This window comes from Danio rerio, chromosome 22, assembly GCF_052040795.2.
Source record: "Danio rerio strain M-AB ecotype USA chromosome 22, GRCz13ab, whole genome shotgun sequence".
Taxonomy (NCBI): domain Eukaryota; kingdom Metazoa; phylum Chordata; class Actinopteri; order Cypriniformes; family Danionidae; genus Danio; species Danio rerio.
In genome coordinates, this window is record NC_141042.1 from 3,200,055 (window position 1) to 3,222,298 (window position 22,244).

Consider the following 22,244-nt stretch of genomic DNA (forward strand, 5'->3'; position numbering starts at 1 on the left):
CTATAAATTATATAAAACGTAAAAACAGTTTTATGTAACACATAAATGGAATAATAATTTTAATCACTTAAACATTTTACCAGTTTTTAAGTGCAAATATGAACAAAGAACAGCTAGGGTAAAAACTATTGGCCAGTACGGGGATCGAACCCGCGACCTTGGCGTTATTAGCACCACGCTCTAACCAACTGAGCTAACCGGCCCTGAAGACCACCCTCTGAAATCACAGCTTAAAAAAAACAGGTTCAGACGACAACAAGTTTCCTGTTTTATTTTAAGTCTGTTTTAAATTGTTTTAAAACCAAATACTAATTGATTTTTTAACTGTTTTTTAAGTGAAACAAAGTAGTAGTAGTTAAACATAGTACATTATTAAACATTAAAGAATCATGAAACCCTACCCAACAGTCTCTGTTAAACAAAGTCAAATAACCCAAAAAACATTTGGCCACAAATGTTGCCTTGCATTTATGAAATGTGTATTGTGTAAAATTGTTGCCCACAATATTGTAGTAATGTTAAAGCAAACTACTTAGTAACTTAATTAACTTTGACATGTCAGTTGTCTTATAAAATCAAAAGGGGATAACATGGGAACACTTTACCATGATGCTGTGTTAGTTCATGTTAGTTAATGCTTTTACTAACACAATGAACAACACATTTAATACAGTATTTGTTCATCTTAGTTGATGAAAATACAGTTGTTCGTGTTAACTCACAGTGCATTAACTACAGTAACAAGCATTAATTAGTAAATGTTAAACTGAATATTGAATGCTGTACATGCATTGTTCATTACTAGTTCATGTTAGTAAATACATTAACGAATGAAAGCTTATTGTAAAGTTTGACTGATAATATCTTGCATAGCTATCTGAATAATGTAGGCTGTTTAAGCACGCTTAGCAAATTTGTGGAGAAACTAAAGCATGAGCTGGAACTGCATCTTTTTTGTTTTTTATAAAGAAGACAACTTTACCCTAGTTGAGCCTTTAAATGTCACTTTAAGCTGAATACTAGTATCTTGAAACATATCTAGTCAAATATTATGTACTGTTATCATGACAAAGATAAAATAAATCAGTTATTAGAAATAAGTTAGTAAAGCTATTATGTTTAGAAACGTGTCGAAGAAATCTGCTATGTTAAACAGAAATTGGGGGGGGGAAATTATATATATATATATATATATATATATATATATATATATATATATATATATATATATATATACTTTATATAAAATTATATATATAATTATAAATATATATATATATATATATATATATATATATATATATATATATATATATAATTATATATATAAAATTATATATATATATATATATATATATATATATACTTAAATACATACATACAAACGGGAGCTATAATTCAATAACTTCAACTGTATATCTGTCAATATCTCAAATAAATGTGTTTTAGGGTTTTGTCTTATGATGCTATAAGCTGATAAGCTGAATGTAATTTGAGAAGTGACCTACTAATATTTGTTTTGTCAATGTTAAACACAAAATTAATTATAAAAATATTTTTATTGACTCTTCAGCACTCTTAAATAAGTAATTAAGTCAGTTGTGCTGTAAATATTTAAGGAGAAAAAGTGTATTCTCCCCGTCGGGGAATCGAACCCCGGTCTCCCGCGTGACAGGCGGGGATACTTACCACTATACTAACGAGGAGTGATTGTAGAAAAGCAAACACGTCCTTTTGTTCCTTGTTCCTACGCCTGGAGCGATGTCTCTGTTGTTAATCATTACTTGTTTAAAATGGTTTCTACAATTAAAGAAAGAGGAAAATGGGTCTGCAGTGTTGTAGTAACAACACATCTTACCTTAACATTGTAGTACGGCGCACAAAGACTTTATCGGTAGGCAGGGTCTGAAATAAACAAGCAGAGAAATTCGCACCAGCTTGAATTAATATACACAATGTGAACAAATATTTCTTTTTGGACATCAAATTTGTTCATGCATTCAAGGGAAGGAACTGGAATTGGGATTTTAAGGAAAGTTTGAATGTCTTAGCACGTTGCTAGCAAGATTTCACATGCTGCTAGCATATTAGCATTTTGCTAACATGCCCAAACTAGGGTTTGCTAGTTGTAGATAGATAGATAGATAGATAGATAGATAGATAGATAGATAGATAGATAGATAGATAGATAGATAGATAGATAGATAGATAGATAGATAGATAGATAGATAGATAGACAGAGAGCTTTAGTGGTAGTAACTTTAAAGTCTTTGGATGAACTAAAGAAAGAAAAATGTTAATAATAAATTGCTAAGTTTGAATATCTTAACAGATGCAAAGTATTTTAAAATAAAACTAAAACAGAAACTAATCTTTGTGTTTTTTATATATACAATTGACGTGTAAATGTGTGGCTGCCTGACTATAAATCAATCATTATTAATAATTCAAGAATAAAATAATAATTAATTTGACCCAGTAATAACTATTATTAGTGCATGTAATTTTTGTTTGCTGGAAAAAGTCCTTAACCAACAAAAAAGGCTAACAGTAATATTTTGTAACGTTTAATAAAATCACATCGACTCAAAAGAAGGTTTATTTATACACATATATAATTGGTTCAACTGATAATTAAATACATGTGAGCATTGGGATGTCTGAGGGTCTAAAATTAAATTTTCTGACCCTGTAAATAACTAGATTTGAAAAAATTGTGTTTAAACAAGAGAAGTGTTAAGAAAAATAGCTGTTGCATTGGCCGGGAATCGAACCCGGGCCTCCCGCGTGGCAGGCGAGAATTCTACCACTGAACCACCAATGCTCACATGTACATCTCTCTGGCACAGGACATTTTATTTATACCCTAGCACACTGTGCCATAGCAATACTAGACTAGTTTTAACAAGACAATACAAAGATTTATGGTAATAATTTTTTTTTCTACAAATGGAAGTGGGCCTAATGCGAGAACTTTAAACGGTAGCTTACTAAACGCAATCTAGACTAAAAAAAAATGGAATTCTATGATCAGATCTATCTAAAAAGACTTTTTTTAATAACTTTTTTTTTTTTAGATAAAAACATGACAAAAAGAAAGTTTTAAACAAAATTTAATTAGATAATATAAAAAACTGTTAATTACTTAACACATTTAATTAAGCTGCTAAACTTAAATAGCTTAACAGATGCAAAGTATCTAAAAATAAAACTGAATTTAAGTTAAACGTCTGCCTTTTTTATAATTAAAATGTACCTGCCTGACTTGCAAAATAATTAGTTCAAACCAGTAATACTGATATGAGCGCATGTTATTCATTGTTGTTAATGAGCAAAAAAAGGCTAACAGTAATATTTTTAAACTACTCATAAAATGAAGCTGAAACAGGTTTATTTATACACTTAAATAACTGGTTCAACTGTACGTTACATGTGAGCATTGAGATGTCTGAGGGTCTAAAATGTAAATTTTAAACCCTGTAAATAACTAAATTTCACAAATGTGTGTTTAACCAGGTAAAAGAAATCTAAAATAAGCTGATGCATTGGCCGGGAATCGAACCCGGGCCTCCCGCGTGGCAGGCGAGAATTCTACCACTGAACCACCAATGCTCACATGATGACAAGATTTCAACAAAAAGTTTTATGGGTAGTGTAAAACACAGACGGCACTCGTCATGCAATAATCAATATTAAACTCAATATTAGACTATTACAAAAATATAACTGAAAAAAGTACTCACCTCTAGCAGTGCTCTCAATATTTAATCAGGATGTTTGGCCTTCGTAGAGAAAAAGACATGAATGAAAGACATTCATAAAATGCATATGTATAAAAATGCAATGTATGAAAAAACAACTAATACAGCATAATGTGTCTACTGACCTTGACCATTGGAGTTCCTGACCTAAAACAACTGTTAAAAGTTGCTAAAATCCATTTTTGTAGATGACCGTTGTTGAAACAGAGTTGTTGGGCATGAGTTAACCACTAGGGGGCGCCTCACACTCAAAGGTTAACAAATGTTATACTTTACTGCCCTTTAATGCTAAACCATGATTAATTTGTAAAATAAAAGGTTTTTTGATAAACAGTCCAAGCTTTACATCTAAAGTTCTGGGTTGTGATCAGAACTTGAGATTTGTTCTATTAAGCAAACGTAGCTTCACTTGCTTGTCCCAGAAAACCACACACTAACGCATTTTAGAAAGAGAATTCATTAGATATGAAAACTAGATTGTGTTGGAAACTTGATCTGGTGGGATGAATTTAAATGAGTATCAACTCAAGCCAAAAATACAAACCAGTTTTAACAAGAAAAATACAAAAACATAGGCTGCGTTGACTTAGAATAAATCTCAGTTGAAATCTTTAAATAATGATCAATTGCACTTTTGTGTTAAATTAAGACTTATTTTTCTTATTTTAAAACATGACAAAACCACGATTAATTTGTAAATTAGATAAAATATATTTTCATAAACACACCATGGCCTGTATCTGGAGTTTCTTATGATCAGTATTAAGCAAACTCAAGTTTTACTTATTTTTTTAAATGTTTATTTCTCGACTTGTACCGTTGATAATAAGATCGAATGTAATATAGCCTACACGAGCAAACATGTTTAGGAAAACTAACGTAATCCCAGTGCAGTTTCAACCAAATGCAGACATTTCATCCAACTCACTTGTCAAAAGTATGAACATCCTTGTTTACGCTATATAAACATTTAAGCGAAAAATCTAGAGGAGGTTTAACGTTAGGCTATCTTTTTTTCATCATCCAAACTTAAAGTAAATAAGTAACTAAATTATGTCAGCGTGTTTAAGGAAACTAACGTTAATATAATTAAATCACCTGTCCAAGTAGTTTTCCAAACAAATGCACATTCACCACCTCGCCGAAAATATGAACATTATTCTTTGCATTAATAGTAGTCACATTTAAGCAAAATTCTCGACGAGGTTTAACATTAATTTAGGCCTTATTTTTTTTTATTACCGTCCATCATCAAAAGCCTAACGTTTAAAACAACTTACGTTAACCTAATATAATAACATTGCCTGTCCAGACAAGTTCACAACCAAACGCAGACATTTCAGCTACCAAATATATGAGCATCATTGTTTACATTAGCATAGGCGTCACATTTAAGCGAAAAAAAAACTTCACGAGGTTTAACGTTGACGTAGGCCCTCTTTTACGGTCCATCACTCAAACTTGAAGTAAATAAATACTGTTTTAATGAAATAGCGCAAAAAGTCTACTTTTTAAAACTTTAAAGAAAACTAATTAAGTAAATCACCTGTCGAGTAGGGTTTTTAACCTAATGCATCCACTCACCAACAGGTTGAAACCGATCAAACTTCAGACATCCACCAAATACGTCCGAATGTTGATTTCGACGCCAAATTACGTGTATATCGTCAGAATGTCGCTCATAAGTGCATTTCTAATAAGAATGGACCATTTTGTCCATGAACAATCGTCAATTTCGCAACTTTCGCGTCCTCTGGTGATTTTCGCGTCCGTCACAATCGACCGTTGAAGTTAGAATCCTAGCGGCGGGAAGAAGGATACAGCTCATAAAACAATAATCACTACCTAATATTTAATTTTGAATAAAATATTTTGTTAATATTGCTCGACTGTCTGTTTTTGCAAGTAATTACAATCTGTTCTAAAGAGTCATTCCTAGTTAAATAAAAAAATAAGTATTTTTTTTGATTGCTGGTGGTTTTCCCTGTAGGAAAGAGGTAAATTTGATCATTTTTACTGTTGATCATCAGTTGGTTGCATTAACCCTTTAGATAGGCCCATGCAAAAAAGTTTCTAGCTTTTATATGGAGTTTAATAGAGTGTGCATAAATACACTTACTAAATTTATTATGTTCTGAGAGCTGAGATGCACGTTTAGATTTTCTCAGACATATCAAAATAAGTATGCTAAGGTCTCACACACACTATTTTCTATATAAATGGCAGACACTAAGCTTTTTTGTACTGCAGCAGAAGATAAACAGAAAACAAATGATATTTTACCTTTCAAGAATGCATAATTATATGGTGTAATGGCTTTGCAATCAAAAAATGTCATTATAATGAAGTCAATGGGGCAAAAACAGCCAGAAACCTAACAAAAGGTTTGCCCAGGGTGCATTGGATTAAAAAAAAAAAAAATTCAAAGCATTTTCCCTTAATAAGATGTCACCAAAAATCATACAATTTGCTGCAACACAGAGTAAGTTGTGGCCATATTAAGACTCAAAATCACCCCAGAGTGCATGAAAACATCCCCAACATGACAAACAAGGATTGTATGATTATTAATAAATATAGCATATTTTACCTCTCAAGAACGCATGATTATATGGTGTCATGGCTTTGCAATCAAAAAATGTCATTAGAATGAAGCCAATAGGGCAAAATCAGTCACAAACATTATGAAAGGGTAGTGCCAAGAGTGCATTGGTTTAAAAAAAAATTCAAAGCATCTTCCCAAAATATGTCAAAACAATGTCAAAATAATGTCGAAATATTCACCAAAAAATCATTCCATTTGTTAAGAAAAGAAAGTTGTCGCGGAATTAAGACTTAAAAATGACCCCAGAGTGCATGAAAACATCCCAAACAGCACACACAAGGGTTCTTTGATTATATATAAACCTTTTGTTTCCCCATTTGATCTAAATTGAATATTATTTCACCATGGTTTCAGGAGATATTTGCAAATAAGAAAAGTAAAATGATCATCAGCTGGTACCATTAACTGTGCAAAAAAAAAGTTTCTAGCTTTTATACGGAGTTTTATGGAGTGTGTGTGCATGAATACACTTATATATTTATACTATGTTCTGAGAGCTGAGCTGCATATTTAGATTTTATCAGCCATCAAAATAAGTGCACACAGGTCTCACACACACTATATTCTATATAGAAGGCAGAAACTAAACTTTTTTGCACTGCAACAGAAAAATCAACAGAAAAAAATGATATTTACCTCTTAAGAATGCATGATTATATGGTGTCATGGCTTTGCAATCAAAAATGTCATTATAATGAAGTCAATGGGGCAAAAACAGCCACAAACATAATGAAAGGGTAGTGCCCAGAGTGCATTGGATTTTTCAAAATGTTCAAAGCATTTTCCCAAAATGTTTTAAAATAAGACATCACCAACAAACATTTCATTTGCTAAGAAAACAGAGAAAGTTGTGGCCAAATTAAGACTCAAAATCACCCCAGAGTGCATGAAAACATCCCCAACATGACAAACAAGGATTGTTTGATTAATAATAAATATAGCATATTTTACCTCTCAAGAACGCAGTATTATATGGTGTCATGGCTTTGCAATCAGAAAAATGTCATTATAATGAAGCCAATAGGGCAAAATCAGTCACAAACGTTATGAAAGGGTAGTGCCAAGAGTGCATTGGTTTAAAAAAAAATGTTTAAAGCATCTTCCCAAAATATGTCAAAATAATGTCAAAATATTCACCAAAAAATCATTCCATTTGTTAAGAAAACAAAGTTGTGGCGGAATTAAGACTTAAAAATGACCCCTGAGTGCATGAAAACATCCCAAACAGCACACACAAGGGTTCTTTGATTATATATAAACCTTTTGTTTCCCCATTTGATCTAAATTGAATATTATTTCACCATGGTTTCAGGAGATATTTGCAAATAAGAAAAGTAAAATGATCATCAGCTGATACCATTAACTGTGCAAAAAAAGTTTCTAGCTTTTATACGGAGTTTTATGGAGTGTGTGTGCATGAATACACTTATATATTTATACTATGTTCTGAGAGCTGAGCTGCATATTTAGATTTTCTCAGCCATCAAAATAAGTGCACACAGGTCTCACACACACTATATTCTATATAGAAGGCAGAAACTAAACTTTTTTGTACTGCAACAGAAAAATCAACAGAAAAAATGATATTTTACCTCTTAAGAATGCATGATTATATGGTGTCATGGCTTTGCAATCAAAAATGTCATTATAATGAAGTCAATGGGGCAAAAACAGCCACAAACATAATGAAAGGGTAGTGCCCAGAGTGCATTGGGATTTAAAAAATGTTCAAAGCATTTTCCCAAAATGTGTCAAAATAAGATATCACCCAACAAACATTCCATTTGCTAAGAAAACAGAGAAAGTTGTGGCCAAATTAAGACTCAAAACTACCCCAGAGTGCATGAAAACATCCCCAACATGACAAACAAGGATTGTTTGATTATTTAAAAACCCCATTTGATCAAAACTGAAAATGATTTCACCATGGTTTAAGGAGATATTTGCAAATAAGACAAGAAAAGTGTATTATATTTACCTCTGAGAAGCAGGAAGTGAAATCACCTTTGACGGGAAACACACCACATAGACCTGAACAAGTACTGATCATCTCACGAATACTACTTTGATGTGATATTTACTACCAAAAACCCTCCACACACACACAAACACAAATGTTAAAAAAGTCAAGCACTCAGAGTAATGTGCAAATTAATCAAGTTATAATGAATGAGTGTTTACGCTCTTTTAAAAAAACTCATTAATTTACAGAAGCATGGCACAATTACTATAAATGTCACGGCATAACAGGAACGACCCCATTAACTCATGAAAGTTTATTCTGATGTCAAGTTTCAAGTCCTCTTTTAATGAAGAACAAGAGATGTACACAGACGTTGCAATGACCATGGATTGTTCACAGAGTTTGCAGGAGTCCGGATTTTACTTGCAAAACGAGTGAGACCGACAAGCATAAAAATAGTCATCAATTCTTACATCATGACAACCGCATTTACTTAAACCGTTACTAAAAGGACAACAGAAGAGTGTTCATGTACACAAACATACACAATAATCTAATCTACAGTACGCATCCCTGTTTCATTGCTAACTACGTCAACTGAAATGCTACGCTTCTTCGGAGTACGTCATCCTATACATACAACTTCATCACATGAAAGTTTCGTCACGTCTCAGGTTAGAGGAAGTTCGATGGCAAAATAATCTGCTCGTTTCTGACAGAGTATATAAAGGTGTTTGCTGGAATAACAACAAAGGCACGAGTGACTACAAAAAATCATTCACTGCTCGCAGTTGGCGTGTATTGGTAAGGTGCTCTTCCCTTCGGGTCAAGAACAGGAGTAGGCTACACAGTTTTCAGTCGTGATTCTGGCTACAGAAAGACTAGCAAAACAACGTCTCCAGCTGCATCTGAATTCGCCATAACTGATCCGGTCGTCAATCATGGAAGATGCGAGGTCTACAGAAGCCAAAAATAGTGGAAGAGTTCATACGTAAAACACAGACAAAGTCCCACAAGAATCTAAATGAGATGGGGAGGACCGTCTAATGGCCCTCCAAATACCACAGCGGTCAATATAGGTTTAAAAACAGGCAAAGACCCAAAATGAAATGCTTGGAGTTTTTCTTTTGGCAACACAGATATGTTGTTGACACACTTGGTAAAAACACCTGGCACAGATTTTTTTTTTTCGAGAGTGTTCAGCAGTCCGCTGCGCTCGCGAGCACAGCTCGTTCCTAGCGGGATGCTAGCGGTTGTTCTTCATGGCGTCCTTGGCGGCCAGAATTAGAGGAGTGAGACTGGAGAGAGGTTTGGCCAACTTCAGGAAGGGATGCTGAAGACGACAGTGGGATTTGATCAATTAAACAAATAACACATTATGCATTAGAGACATACAGTTCTGTTCAACAGAAAACACATTTCTAAACATGACAGTTTTATTAACTCATTTCTAATAACTGAATTCTTTTACCTTTGTACGTAATATTTGACTAGATATTCTTCAAGATGCTTAAATTGACATTTAAAGGCTTAACTAGGCTCACTAGGGTAAAGTTAGGGTAATTAAGCAAGTCTTTGTTTAACAGTGGTTTGTTCTGGAGACAATCCAAAACTAATCTTGCTTAAGAGGGCTAATATTCTTGACCTTAAAATGGTTTCAAAACAAATAAAAACTGCTTTTACTGTAGCCGAAATAAAACAAATCAGACTGTCTCCAGAAGAAAAAACATTAGAGGAAATACTGTGAAAAATTCCTGAATCTGTTCAACATCATCTGGGAAATATTTGAGAAACCAAATGCACAGGAGGGTGAATAATTGTGCGAAACTGCAGGTTTTTATGCAACAATTCAATATATCATGATCGTGAACATGCACAATACAATAATTAAATACCAATATAAAATAAAATAAATACCAATAATTAATATTAAACGTTTTAGAGTGCTGGAGAATGTTCAGACTGCATTTGCAGTGGTGTTTGTAACAGCTTGGAGAAGTAAATAGTTAGCTTAATAGTTCAAACGTGAACATTTTCGTATGCTAACGGCCTAATAGATGTAAAAGTATTGATCGACACAATTCTGTGACTATTGTAGGGCTATTGTACATTAGTGCGATACACACTCTTCCTCTCTGGGCAGTTTTTTTCTGTGTTTTCCAAGTTTGATTGTATAGCTAAGCTTTTTTAGATTTTGTTAAATCTACTATAGCTATGCTATTAATTTCTATATCAAAACCTTCTGTGCGTTTAATTACTGTATTCCATCATTTAGATTCTTGTTTAAATTATTTTAGTTTTTTAGGGTCACTGGTGGCTGCCAAAGAGCTTAGAATGACCAAGAGGCGACACTCCAGTGTAATTTGGGAAACAGCCACTAGAGGGTCATTTTGGAATGAAAACTCCAATAGAACAACATCATATTATAAAGGCTGATTTATACTTCTGCGTCAAACGCCGGCGTATGCTACGGCGCTGACGCATAGCCCTTCGCCGTGGCCGTCGCCGTCACTGGCGTGCTCTTTAAAAAAATGTAACTACACGTTGCAACGACGCGTAGCGTAAGCTCTGTGATTGGTCGGCTTGGTAGCGCTGACGAGTCTGGGCGGGACTGAGAGCCGCGCGAATGGCGCGAGCGATTGTTTGCAAGTGTGGAGTCCCGTGAAGGAGCTCCGGATGGAAAGTTTTGTTTTGACTTTACCTCATAGTTAAAGTTGTTGCACATCCGCCGGTTCCTGCCTCAAAATGAGCGAGTTTGAGCCACTTGTACATTTCGGAAGTGTTCAGGAAAAGCAAAAACGCAGAGAAGAAACTCGACACAGAGGAACATTTACACCTCACTGCCCACTAGCGTTTCGGAAGTGTTAATGCAGACCGACAGAGACAGCGCGCAGAAGTATAAATGCACAGCTACGCGCGTTGCCTGCGCCGTGGGTTACGCCGGTCACCTGACTCAGAAGTATAAATCAGGCTTAAGTCTGTAAAATAAACTATTAAAAGTGCTGATGATTGTGATAGTAAGTGTTGTATTGTCATCTTTCAGGTTATATCTCAGCTTTAATGCGCTTTTTAAATAAATAAATAAATAACAAAGCAGCTGCTTGCCATCGCGACTGTATTGAGATCCAATGGACGGCCGATCGCTTTTACTCCTAAATGGGGGAATCCAGGGCTGTGGCTGGGCGCTGCTGTTGCAATGGAACGTTCTATTGAGTGTCGCCTCTTGGCCATTCTGAGCTCTTTGTGGCTGCTTAAACAATGTATGCCTGTATGTGACAAATAAAAATTTAATTTGAGTTTGGATAAACTTAAGGTTATAATATAATAATGTGTTTATATTGTAGTCAAAATCTGCTCGTAATCCTTTAACTATTTAATAACTAATAAAATACCAATGTATTTTTTTGTAACTAATATTTCCATAGTAGCGGTAACAAATCTGACTACTTAATAAACTTGCATTTACAAAAGAGACATTACTGTAAAGTGTTTTACACTTTATAACTCCTTGGCAATTAAATTGGGTTAAAACAATTGTTTATGCTGAACATGTACATACACAATAAAGCAATACAGTAAGCATGTTTTGTTATAATACCTGTTAAAGTAACTTTTTTTTTTGCAACAGAGGTCAATGTCATGATATTACAGTATATCCAGCGGTGGAAGGAGCACTGTAAAACCATACTCAAGTAAAAGTACCATTACTTGCTCAAAAATGTAGTTTGAGTAAAAGTATCTGTTGTAAATATTACTCAAATAATGGTTAAAAAGTAGCCCTTTTAAAAGTACCCAAGAATATAGAGTATTACGCTGCAAATGTGTTTACATGCAATTTGTGAGCATGTGTGAAAACGTATCATTCTGTAGCGCATTTCATAATTGTTGAAGGCCATTTGGAGACTTCAGTCATCATACAGTAAACATCCGTTATTGTCTCATCAGTGACATTTGTAATTTGTAATTGTTTTTTGTCATTTGTTACTTTCCACCCCTGAGTATATCATATTGTAACATGTACTATATCAATATCATACTAAAAGCTTGACACAAGAAACTGTCATTAAGCCTAACATGGTATTGATTAATTGCTGGGTATTTTGTTTACCTGCAAAAGCTCTTTGCTTCCACCTCTCTTCTCGACGTCCATTTCCAGACAGCGACTTAGGAAGTCTCGGAAGATTGGCGACAACTTTTCGGGACTCTGCAACTCTGGAGTGCCATTGGTTGCAATCAGGTACAGCGCCTTAAGGATGATAGGTTTGGGGTTTTAGTTGCTAGAAGTAGCAATTACATCATCAACAACTGTGACGATTCGTGGACTGTTTCTCAGAATCCAGGATGATTCTCTCTGGGTTTGATTCTGAGATTAGCTTTTAACAGCAGATGGTGCTCCCGGCTAGATTTTAACAACACTAGGCTAGTTTTTAAAACTTCAAATCAGAAAGAGTAGGAACAGTATAGAAAATGCTAATAATAAAGTAGTGATTTCTAAATTTACTTTGACGTCTGTTCCATTGCAGACAATACAACAAACCTTATTTATTGTGCTCCTCATGATTTAGATTTTTTTAAATAAACATATTTGAATTTTGGCTCTTCCAACACATTTCAAAAAAAGTTGGACCAGTAAAGCATTTACCAATGTCCCATTCTTCCTGCAAACAAGTCTTAAGATGGGCAACAGTACCGGGTCTTCGTTGTTGCATTTTGCACTTCAAAATGCTCCACACATTCTCTATTGGACACAGGTCGGGACTGCAGGCAGGCCAGTAAAGTACCTGTATCCTCTTCCTGCTCAGCCAGGACTGTGCAGAATGTGGTTTTGCATTGTCTTGTTGAAAAGAAGGCAGCATATTGTGCTCCAAAATCTCTATGTACTTTTCAGCATTAATGGAGCATCACAGAAGTGCAAGTTACCTTTGCCAAGGGCACTGACACAACCCCATACCATGACAGACGCTGGCTTTTGGACTTGTTGCTGGTAACGGTCTGGATGATCCTTTTCTTCTTTGGTCCGGAGCACACAGCGTCCATTTCTTCCAAAATAATACCTGAAATTCTGATTCATCTTGCCACAGTATACATTTCCACTATGTGATGGTCCATTCCAGATGCCTCAGAGATGTCAACGACGATTCAGGACACCGTTAACATAGGGCTTCCTTCCAGTACAGTTTTCACTGGCATTTGTTGATGCAACTACATATTGTGGTACTTGACAAAGGTTTGTCGCAGTAGTCCTGAGCCCATGTGCTGATCTAGCTTGGAGATGAATGAAGCAGTGCCGTCTTGAGGGATCTGAGACCACAGTAGGTCAGCTTAAGCTTACGCCCTTGTCCTTAAGCACAGAAATTCCTACAGATTGTTTAAATCTTTTAGTGATGGTATGCTCTGTTGAAGGTGAAATATCCAAATGTCTTCCTCTCTTTCTTTGAGGAACATTGTTTTTAAACATTTCAATAATTTTCTCAGGTATTTGTGGGCAAACTGGAGATCCTCTATCAATCTTTGCTCCTAAAGGACTAGACTTTTCTTGGATGCTGCTTTTTACCATATAATAATAACTAAAACCACCTGTTGACATCACCCGTTTCAAATAATTATTTCACCTTAATCTGCTTAATTACTAGCCCTAAATTGCTTCTGCCCCAACATTTCTATTTAAATGTCTTGCAGGAACCAGAATTGGAATACATGTGTGGAAAAAAGAAAGAAAATAATATTATAAAAAATAAACAAGTCGTCCACTCCTATTGAAACTCTTGATGAAGAAGCGCTGACAGAAATGTACCCTCAGTGGATTCTCATTGAGATACGGCGGCTCTCCCTCCACCATCTCGATAGCCATGATGCCCAATGACCAGATGTCCACTTTGGGTCCGTAGGCTTTGCGCGTCACCACTTCCGGAGCCATCCAGTACGGCGTACCCACCATCGTGCTCCTCTTACTCTGTTCGGGAGTGATCTGGGCACAGAAACCGAAGTCCGCTGTGAAGCAAGACACAAAACAAAGCCTGTTAAAGACATGTCTAGACCTGGTTTGTTTCATTTTATTGAAGACTCGAGGTGTCAAAATAAGACAAATTCAAGCATTTCAGTTCAAATCCAGACAATAAAGAGCTTATGCGTTGGAGATCAGTAATAGGATCTGTGATTCAGTTTTTTTCTTATATTTGAAGCAGGGTCGTCAATAATATTGAGTTTGGTACCAATCTGTACTGAAATTCATACACGGCCATTTCCCACTAACATTTGAGCTCTTAGAAATGGACGTGGACACAGTACTGAAACACCATTTCATAATTTACACAATTTTAAATGAGCAAGACCTTTGGTTTTTGGTATATACTGACCCAAGTGTAAGGCTTTTTAAACCCCTGCTTAGTTAGAGAGAGGAATACACGCATTAATATCTTTGTGTCTGGACTACTGCAACTCAATTCATACAGGTATTAGTCAATCCCATATAAATCGCCAACAAGTAATCCAAAACACAACTGCTAGACTTCTCATTGGCACTTGTCTTACTCTCTCTGCACTGGTTGCAAGTATGTCTTAGAATAGAGTTCAAAATGAAACTCTTTGTATTTAAGGGTTTAACTGCTCGGACAGCTTATTATTCATCTCAACTTGTGACTTAACATATTTGCTACTTGCTAAAAGCCATCAAGTCAGAAACTGTTAAAGTTTCCCAGATCAAAGTTAAAGAGAAAATGGAGATCCTTTGCCATTCTTGGCCCCAAGAGTCTACTTCTTTCTGTTAGGATAATCTCCACAGAGGCAAACTGAAACTTGACCTTTTACAAAAGACATTTGATACCAGAGTTATTTGCACTTGGTTGCTTCTTCATAGGTTTTATATTTACTGATTGTATGTCGTTTTATTCTTTTGATCTTATTAGCTAATGTACAGCATTTTGGAATTCTGTTTCTACTCTCCAATTCTCTACTCTGACTTATACATAAAGACATAAAGAGTGTGTCTGAAGGAAAGCGCGTGAACTTAATGAGAAGCATCAAAAGGTTTGCTAACGGCGAAACCAAAATCCCCTTGATCTTTGTCAAATAAGAGTCTGTAGTACTACAAACTCATCCTGTAAGATTCAGAACTCAACACTGTTGTGGTTCCCTTTAAATCACAGGCCAGAAAAGCCAGTTCCTGGAGGGCTGCAGCTCTGCACAGTTTAGCTTCAACCCTGATCAAACACATCTGATCTAACTAATTGAGTCCTTCAGGCTTGTTTGAAACCTACAGGTGAGTGGCTGTTTCTCAATTCCAAGAACGCAGAGAACGCACTTGCGTTCGTGTGGAGACCGGTCTTGCCAGGTGTCCTCGGAAGAATGAACTCAGGAGACCACGAGTACAGAGATCGTGTCCTGTGAGGAATAAGATGCTGCGTTCTTCCTGATGATCACATGACCTTCACGCGTTTTAATTGTTCAGTTATTTAAACATTACAGCATTCATACAAGGACTTATTTTTTTCCCCCCTTTTCAAAATACTAATTTTAATACGAATTTTAGGAAACAAACAGCCCTAATGTGTTTATTCGTTGATTAAGATGCCCACTGTAATGTTTACTTTCACCGTTTCATTTAGGTAAATAAGTGACATCTCTGAACATTAATAATAAATAGAAATAAAATGCTGCGATTCCCACCTCCAGTCGCAATGATTTCTGGGACATCTAGAGCGAGATCGATGCTCAAGTCTGCATCGGTGCATCCTCAATCCTCTGTTCTTGCGGTCTTGAGTATTGGAACTGAACTTTGGCAGCTGATGATGACGTTACGAGAACACGATGACGATAAGCAGCCACGAGAACACGAGGACGCAAGACCGCTGAAGAACGCATATTGAGAAACAGCCAGTGTGTTGAAGCAGGGTTATAGCTAAACTGTGCAGAGCTGCGGCCCTCCAGGAACTGAGTTTGACACATGCTATAAATTCAGCGTATATGGAAGGAAAATAAACACGTTCTGGAATTATCTACTCCAGGGGTGTCCAAACTCAGTTCTGGAGGGTCGGCGTCCTGCTGAGTTTAGTTGCAGCTTGCTTCAACACACCTGACTGGAGGTATCTAGTATATCTAATAAGAGCTTGATTAGCTGGTTCAGGTGTGTGTGTGATTAGGGTTGGAGCTAAACTCTCCGGGACACCGGCTAACCAGGACCGAGTTTGGCCACTCCTGAATTATTCTATGATGCAATAAGGTGAATAAGCACCGCCTCCACAGAAAATTGACAGCCACTTATACTTCACTGCCTGTTTAGCCCTGTTAATATGCAAAACGGTCAGCCAATCACAGCAGTGGGCGTTTACTTCTGACTTTACATTCGGCCACATCCACTCAACCAAAGCATTCCAATGAGGGTCGAAAACAGTCAATTACTCCTAAATTATGACCACTTTAAACACCTCCCAAAATTCTTCAAATGCATATTCAGCTCTTTCAGATGAGAATCAATCACTTTACTCACTCAAATCTGTCAATGTTTTGCTAGCACATCTATAGTGAATGCACCTTAATGGCCTTATATGCACCTACTTCTGTCTTACAAGAGCACAACTGTTCACCAAACCCAACATGACGCCTATCAAAGCCAGGTATGAAGGAAACTATTCAGTAAGTTACAGCGTTAAACTACAATCAGCATCTTTGTCCTTTTTTTTGGTGGTGTAGATGAAGAGATTTCCAATCAATATTGTGTAAAATGCTTTGATTACCTAGAAAAGCGCTATATAAATGTAAGCAATTATTTTTTTGTGGTTATTATTCACAAAAAGCAAGCAGAACATACTGAGTTTGACAGAACCGTCCATTCCTAGAAGCACGTTGTCGCTCTTGATGTCTCGATGAATGACCTGATTAGCATGAAGAAACTCCAGCGCCTGCAAACACTGAAAGATAACAACAAACAGGAGGAAGTGTTTAGTTAAGCAGCATGGTTGCTTCCTGTTAACACATACTAGGCTTGGTAATATATATATATATATATATATATATATATATATATATATATATATATATATATATATATATATATATGTATGTATGTATGTATATATATATATATATATATATATATATATATATATATATATATATATATATATATATATGTATATATATATATATATATATATATATATGTATATATATATATATATATATATATATATATATATATATATATATATATATGTATATATATATACACACACACACACACACACACACACACACACACACACACACACACACACACACATATATATATATATATATATATATATATATATATATATATATATATATATATATATATATATATATACGCACGCACGAGCACACACACACACACACATATATATATATATACATACAAGGGTTGGACAATGAAACTGACACGCCTGGTTTTAGACCACAGTAATTCATTAGTATGTTGTAGAGCCTCCATTTGAAGCAATACAGCATCAGTTTGTATCCATAATCCTGGACCAGGCAGTATCCCGAGCTAATGCTGTGGTGGTCATGGAGGAATGGAGTGCATGAGACTGACTCCTAAAAGACCACGGTGACAGATGAGTCCCCGCATTGATCGTTTGGGCTAGCGCTGACCTTCCACAGTTGACCTACTCAGACCTTCACCTTCCCCACGATAGACGTCCAGCTTCTCCAGCCTCCGCCACCAAGACTGCAGCTCCACACAGGACGTTTGGCCAGAAGAATAATGATCGTGCCCAACAGAGACTTGTTCCTCTCAAGGTTTTTTTCCTTCACGTTTTCTATTGGTGACGTTTTTTTTACCTTGCCACTCTCACCACCGGCTCGGGATCGGGACTTGTGGAGCTGTGCTTCGATGGATTTGCTCTACAGTGTGTGAACTTTCAGCAGTGAAACTTAAACCACACTCAACTGAACTTCAAACCTGGACTTTACTAGATTTATGTTAAGCTGCTTTGACACAATCTACATAGTGAAAAGCGCTATAGAAATACAATAAACATAATTTTTGTCAGATACAAGTACTGCACAGTGGCCAGAGGGAGTCTGAGCCATTCGTCTTGCAGAGTAGTGTTCAAGTCACTACGTGATGCTGCTGGAGGAAAACATTTCCTGACTCACTCCTCCAAAACACCCCAAAGTGGCTCAATAATATTTAGATCCGGTGACTGTGCAGGCCATGGGAGATGTTCAACTTCACTTTCATGTTCATCAAACCACTCTGTCACCAGGGTTGATGTTTGTATTGGTGCATTATCATCCTGATAATACCTCCTTCAAGATACAGTGTTTGATTACAGTGTCTAGCACAAGTATTGGGCCAAGGGAATGATACTGCAGCCCAGACCAAACCCCATGCTTCAGTCTGGGCATGCAGCAGTCTGGGTGGTGCTCTTCTTTGGGGCTCCACACTGCAACTTTCCCAGATGTGGCAAAGACAGTGAAGGTGGAATGATTAGAGAAAGGTACATGTTCATCACTGTCCACAGCCCAAACTTTCACTGCTGTCAACTAAATATTCAATATATCATTTACAATCAGAACTATTGCCTGGTATTATTCATAGTACAAAACAAATATACAAATAATAACACTGATAATGAGCCATACATGTTGTTTTAGTTTAATATTCAATGATATAATTCAAAGATTCCTCCAGAATAATAGTTTTAATAACTCATCTCTAATAACTGATTTGTTTTATCTTTGCCATGATGACAGCACATAATATTAGACTAGATATTCTCCAAGATTCAGCTTAAAAAGACATTTAAAGGCTTAACTGGGTTAATTAGGGTCAAATTAGGGTAATTAGGCAAGTCATTGTATAACAGTGGTTTGGTCTGTAGACCACCCAAAACAAATATTGCTTAAGGGGGCTAATAATATTGACCGTAAAATAGCTTTAAAGAAATATATATTTTTATTTTACTTTTAATCCAGTCAAAATAAAACTAATAAGACTTTCTCTTAAAGAAAAAAGTATTATACTCTGGAAAATCTCCTTACACCATTAAAAATCACTTGAGAAATATTTGAAAAGAATAAATATTTCACAGGAGGGCAAATAACTGCCTTAATTATCTTTGCTAACTGTATATGGTCATATAAGGCTTCATATAAGATATAAGATGAGTTTTTCGTGAGTTAAATGGGAGAATTGAGTTTAGCACACCTCTCGGCACACAGCGGCGATCTGAGCTTCATCCATGCAGGTCTCAGTTACGACATCGGTGAGCGACCCGCCGGCCAAATACTCCATCACCACAAACAGCTCCTCACCTACAAGAAAACTGCAGCACACACACACACACACACATTTAACTCTCTCAGAAGCATCATTACATGCAAAACTGTGGAGAATAATCTGCAAACACTGACCAGTTTCCATTTAATGTGCTCAAGACAACAAATGCTGTGTTCATACATGCAGAGTTTTCATCAGTCAAATTCAAGACTTTAAGACCATTACAAATTAATATTCAGACGTACACAGGGTTAAACACTAGTGTTTCTAATGGCCTGGTTAAAACATAAAAACTATACGTTATTGCATAGAAAATAAATCCATATTGGCAAATAGAGTTAATAAACTTTTGTTATTAGTTTTATTGAGATGCATTGCTGGTGATAGGATGGGTGTTTGCCCAATTGGTTAACTTTAAATTGACAGATTAAAATTCAGACCGGTTTGAAATGATTTAAGACCTACAACACAATATTTCAGTGAATTTAAGACTTTTTGTTTTTAAAATTTAAGACATTTTAAGACCCCACAGACACCCTGTGTATAAATGAATATAAGAATTACACTGCAATAAAATGCTTTTTGTTTTGTTTCTAGTGCAAATATCTAAAAAAAAATCTTAAAGACGCATTTTTCTGAACAAGAACAACATTGTTTTGTTAACAAGGGAACAAAAAGAAGTGAGTTTTTTCTTAATACAAGTAAATAATACATTTTTGGGGGGGGGTTTCACCTTTATTTTTGATAGGACAGAAGAGAGAATTGACAGTAAAGCATGGGGAGCAGAGAGAGGGGAAGGATCGGCAAGGACCGCAAGGCGGAATCGAACCCGGGTTGCTGCGAGCACCGGAGTTCATGTGTCGACGCACTAACCACTACACCTCTGGCGCCAACTTAAATAATTTTTTTTGTTTAAAACAAAAATAAATACATGATTTCCTAGAATAAACATGGTTTGTTCACCCAAATATTAAATAAACTAAATAAAATTGTACATATACAACTTGACAAAAATCACTGCCTGGAGTCTGTTAGATATGGTAAAAGGCTGAATATACTGTAGAAACATTTTTTAACCTGATTTAACTTAAAAAAACAACAACAAAAAAACAATCATAGAATAAAAAAAATCATTTTTAATAGTGCCGTCATCTAAAGTCAACGTGTGCTTTTATAAATAAAACACATTTCTCACAGTCAATCTGTACTCGAGCGGTTACCTGTCTAAGAAGTTGACGATGTTTGGATTCTTCAGCTCCTTCATGACGAGGATCTCGTTGATGATCAGCTCTTTCTTGGGCTGTTTCTGCAGGTTGATCTGTTTGATGGCCACCTGAAATACAAACAAACACATTAATGATGATGAGAAAGCAAGAAAAAAACTATTTTACATATCATCTGTGTCTCGTTCAGCACCTCCTGTCCAGTGGCGACGTCTATTGCGGTGAACACGGTTCCTGACGCTCTGCGAAAAACACAAATTATTCATGTGTGAATTATACTAAAAAATTCGTTACAGCCAAACTAACAGAAGCAAGACTTTCCTTTTAGAAGAAAAATTATTTCAATATTATTAATAATAATAATTAATAATTTTGTCTACAACAGTATTAACATTGCAAAAAATCCCCAAACCTACCCTTGTCCGATCTTCTCGTATCGTGTGTATTTCTTTTTGGGGTCTCCAATGCTGACTATGGTTCCTGAGGGTCAACAAAGATTAAACCTAATTTGAGTCTCGCAGAAACGATGAACAACAGCGGAGAGAGTTGGTTATAGGAGACGTACTGAGCTTGTCCATGATCTCCTCGTCCGTCATCTTGCCCTTTTTGGGTCTCTGTCGGTCAGTGGCCTTCGACGCTGCGTCACTTTCTGGAGACGTCACCGGCGGGGGGAGTGGGTCGATGACCGACGGTCGAGTGTATACCTGAAATATCAAGCGTTACTATCACTAAACTCACACTTAAGGTTTATTCGTGTTTTGCATAGTTATGCCAAGATTACATTATTGCTGTTATTACATGTACACGTGTCCATGTTATTAAGAGCAAGGTGGAACAAGCATATCGATTTGTCCTCAAGGAATTGACCAAGTTTATTTACCTCTTGTTGGAGGAAGTAGCTAAAAATAAAAACTTAAAGGGCTCATTTGATGTTGTTAAACAATATTATTTGGAATTAAAAATGGTATTTGGTGTAATGCGAAGTTGGACGTTTTAAAAATGGGATATTTTCTACAAATCAAACCCTATTGTTGCTCGTCTCTGCAGCACCTTTCTGAAACACACTATTTTTATAAAGCTCATCATTCTGATAAGCACTGAGTGATCTGATTGGCCAGTGATCAATTGTGTTGTGATTGACCAAACAGCTTATGAAAACTGAGATAGAAAGGTCATGCCCCTTTACGCATCTGATTGGCCAGCTATCTAGCTTGTCATGATTGGCCAAATATCTCAAGTGTGACAGAAAGGTTACACCTCTTACCATATTTGGAATATTAACTCCTAACGCAATGTGATTGGCCAGCTATCTAACGCGTTGTGATTGGCCAAAAACCTCAAGCGTGTGATGGAAAGGTTAAGCCCCTTATCATATTTCGGATACCAGCTTCAAACGAAATGTGATTGGTCAGCTATCTAGATCGTCATGATT

General features: G+C 35.9%; 1 protein-coding gene, 3 long non-coding RNA genes and 4 other non-coding genes across 14 annotated transcripts in view; 2 read left to right on the forward strand and 6 right to left on the reverse strand.

Annotated features, from left to right (window-relative positions):
- Positions 1-22,244, forward strand: part of LOC147831455 (uncharacterized) — a 787,032-nt gene that overhangs the window by 21,162 nt on the left and 743,626 nt on the right. The window lies entirely within an intron of this gene.
- On the reverse strand, positions 130-203 carry trnai-aau (transfer RNA isoleucine (anticodon AAU)). The gene has a single exon. It is a non-coding gene; the product is annotated as a tRNA-Ile (tRNA).
- trnad-guc (transfer RNA aspartic acid (anticodon GUC)) lies at positions 1,635-1,706 on the reverse strand. Its single transcript has one exon. It is a non-coding gene; the product is annotated as a tRNA-Asp (tRNA).
- Positions 1,689-5,562, reverse strand: LOC103909515 (uncharacterized). Of its 3 annotated transcripts, XR_015521631.1 has the most exons (5): positions 5,346-5,562; positions 3,887-4,008; positions 3,744-3,782; positions 1,859-1,905; positions 1,689-1,767 (listed from the first exon to the last, which is right to left on the reverse strand). It is a non-coding gene; the product is annotated as an uncharacterized LOC103909515 (long non-coding RNA). The 3 variants fall into 3 exon arrangements; XR_015521630.1 differs by lacking the exon at positions 5,346-5,562 and having other exon boundaries at positions 3,887-5,060; XR_015521629.1 differs by lacking the exons at positions 1,689-1,767; positions 5,346-5,562 and having other exon boundaries at positions 1,772-1,905; positions 3,887-5,060.
- On the reverse strand, positions 2,754-2,824 carry trnag-gcc (transfer RNA glycine (anticodon GCC)). The gene has a single exon. It is a non-coding gene; the product is annotated as a tRNA-Gly (tRNA).
- Positions 3,542-3,612, reverse strand: trnag-gcc (transfer RNA glycine (anticodon GCC)). The gene has a single exon. It is a non-coding gene; the product is annotated as a tRNA-Gly (tRNA).
- pak2b (p21 protein (Cdc42/Rac)-activated kinase 2b) overlaps positions 8,628-22,244 on the reverse strand; it is a 28,430-nt gene continuing 14,813 nt past the window's right edge. For 3 of the 5 annotated variants that reach the window (XM_087302392.1, NM_001025456.2, XM_087302391.1), the window contains 9 exon segments: positions 21,378-21,516; positions 21,229-21,292; positions 21,006-21,054; positions 20,810-20,922; positions 19,518-19,635; positions 17,136-17,235; positions 14,124-14,320; positions 12,438-12,575; positions 8,628-9,662 (listed from right to left, as the gene is read on the reverse strand). In XM_087302392.1, the coding sequence (XP_087158518.1) occupies positions 9,576-9,662; positions 12,438-12,575; positions 14,124-14,320; positions 17,136-17,235; positions 19,518-19,635; positions 20,810-20,922; positions 21,006-21,054; positions 21,229-21,292; positions 21,378-21,516 (1,005 nt within the window). In that variant the 3' untranslated portion in view covers positions 8,628-9,575. 5 annotated transcript variants of the gene reach the window in all.
- Positions 17,008-19,661, forward strand: LOC147838330 (uncharacterized). The gene is made up of 3 exons (XR_015521672.1): positions 17,008-17,395; positions 17,685-17,818; positions 18,358-19,661. It is a non-coding gene; the product is annotated as an uncharacterized LOC147838330 (long non-coding RNA).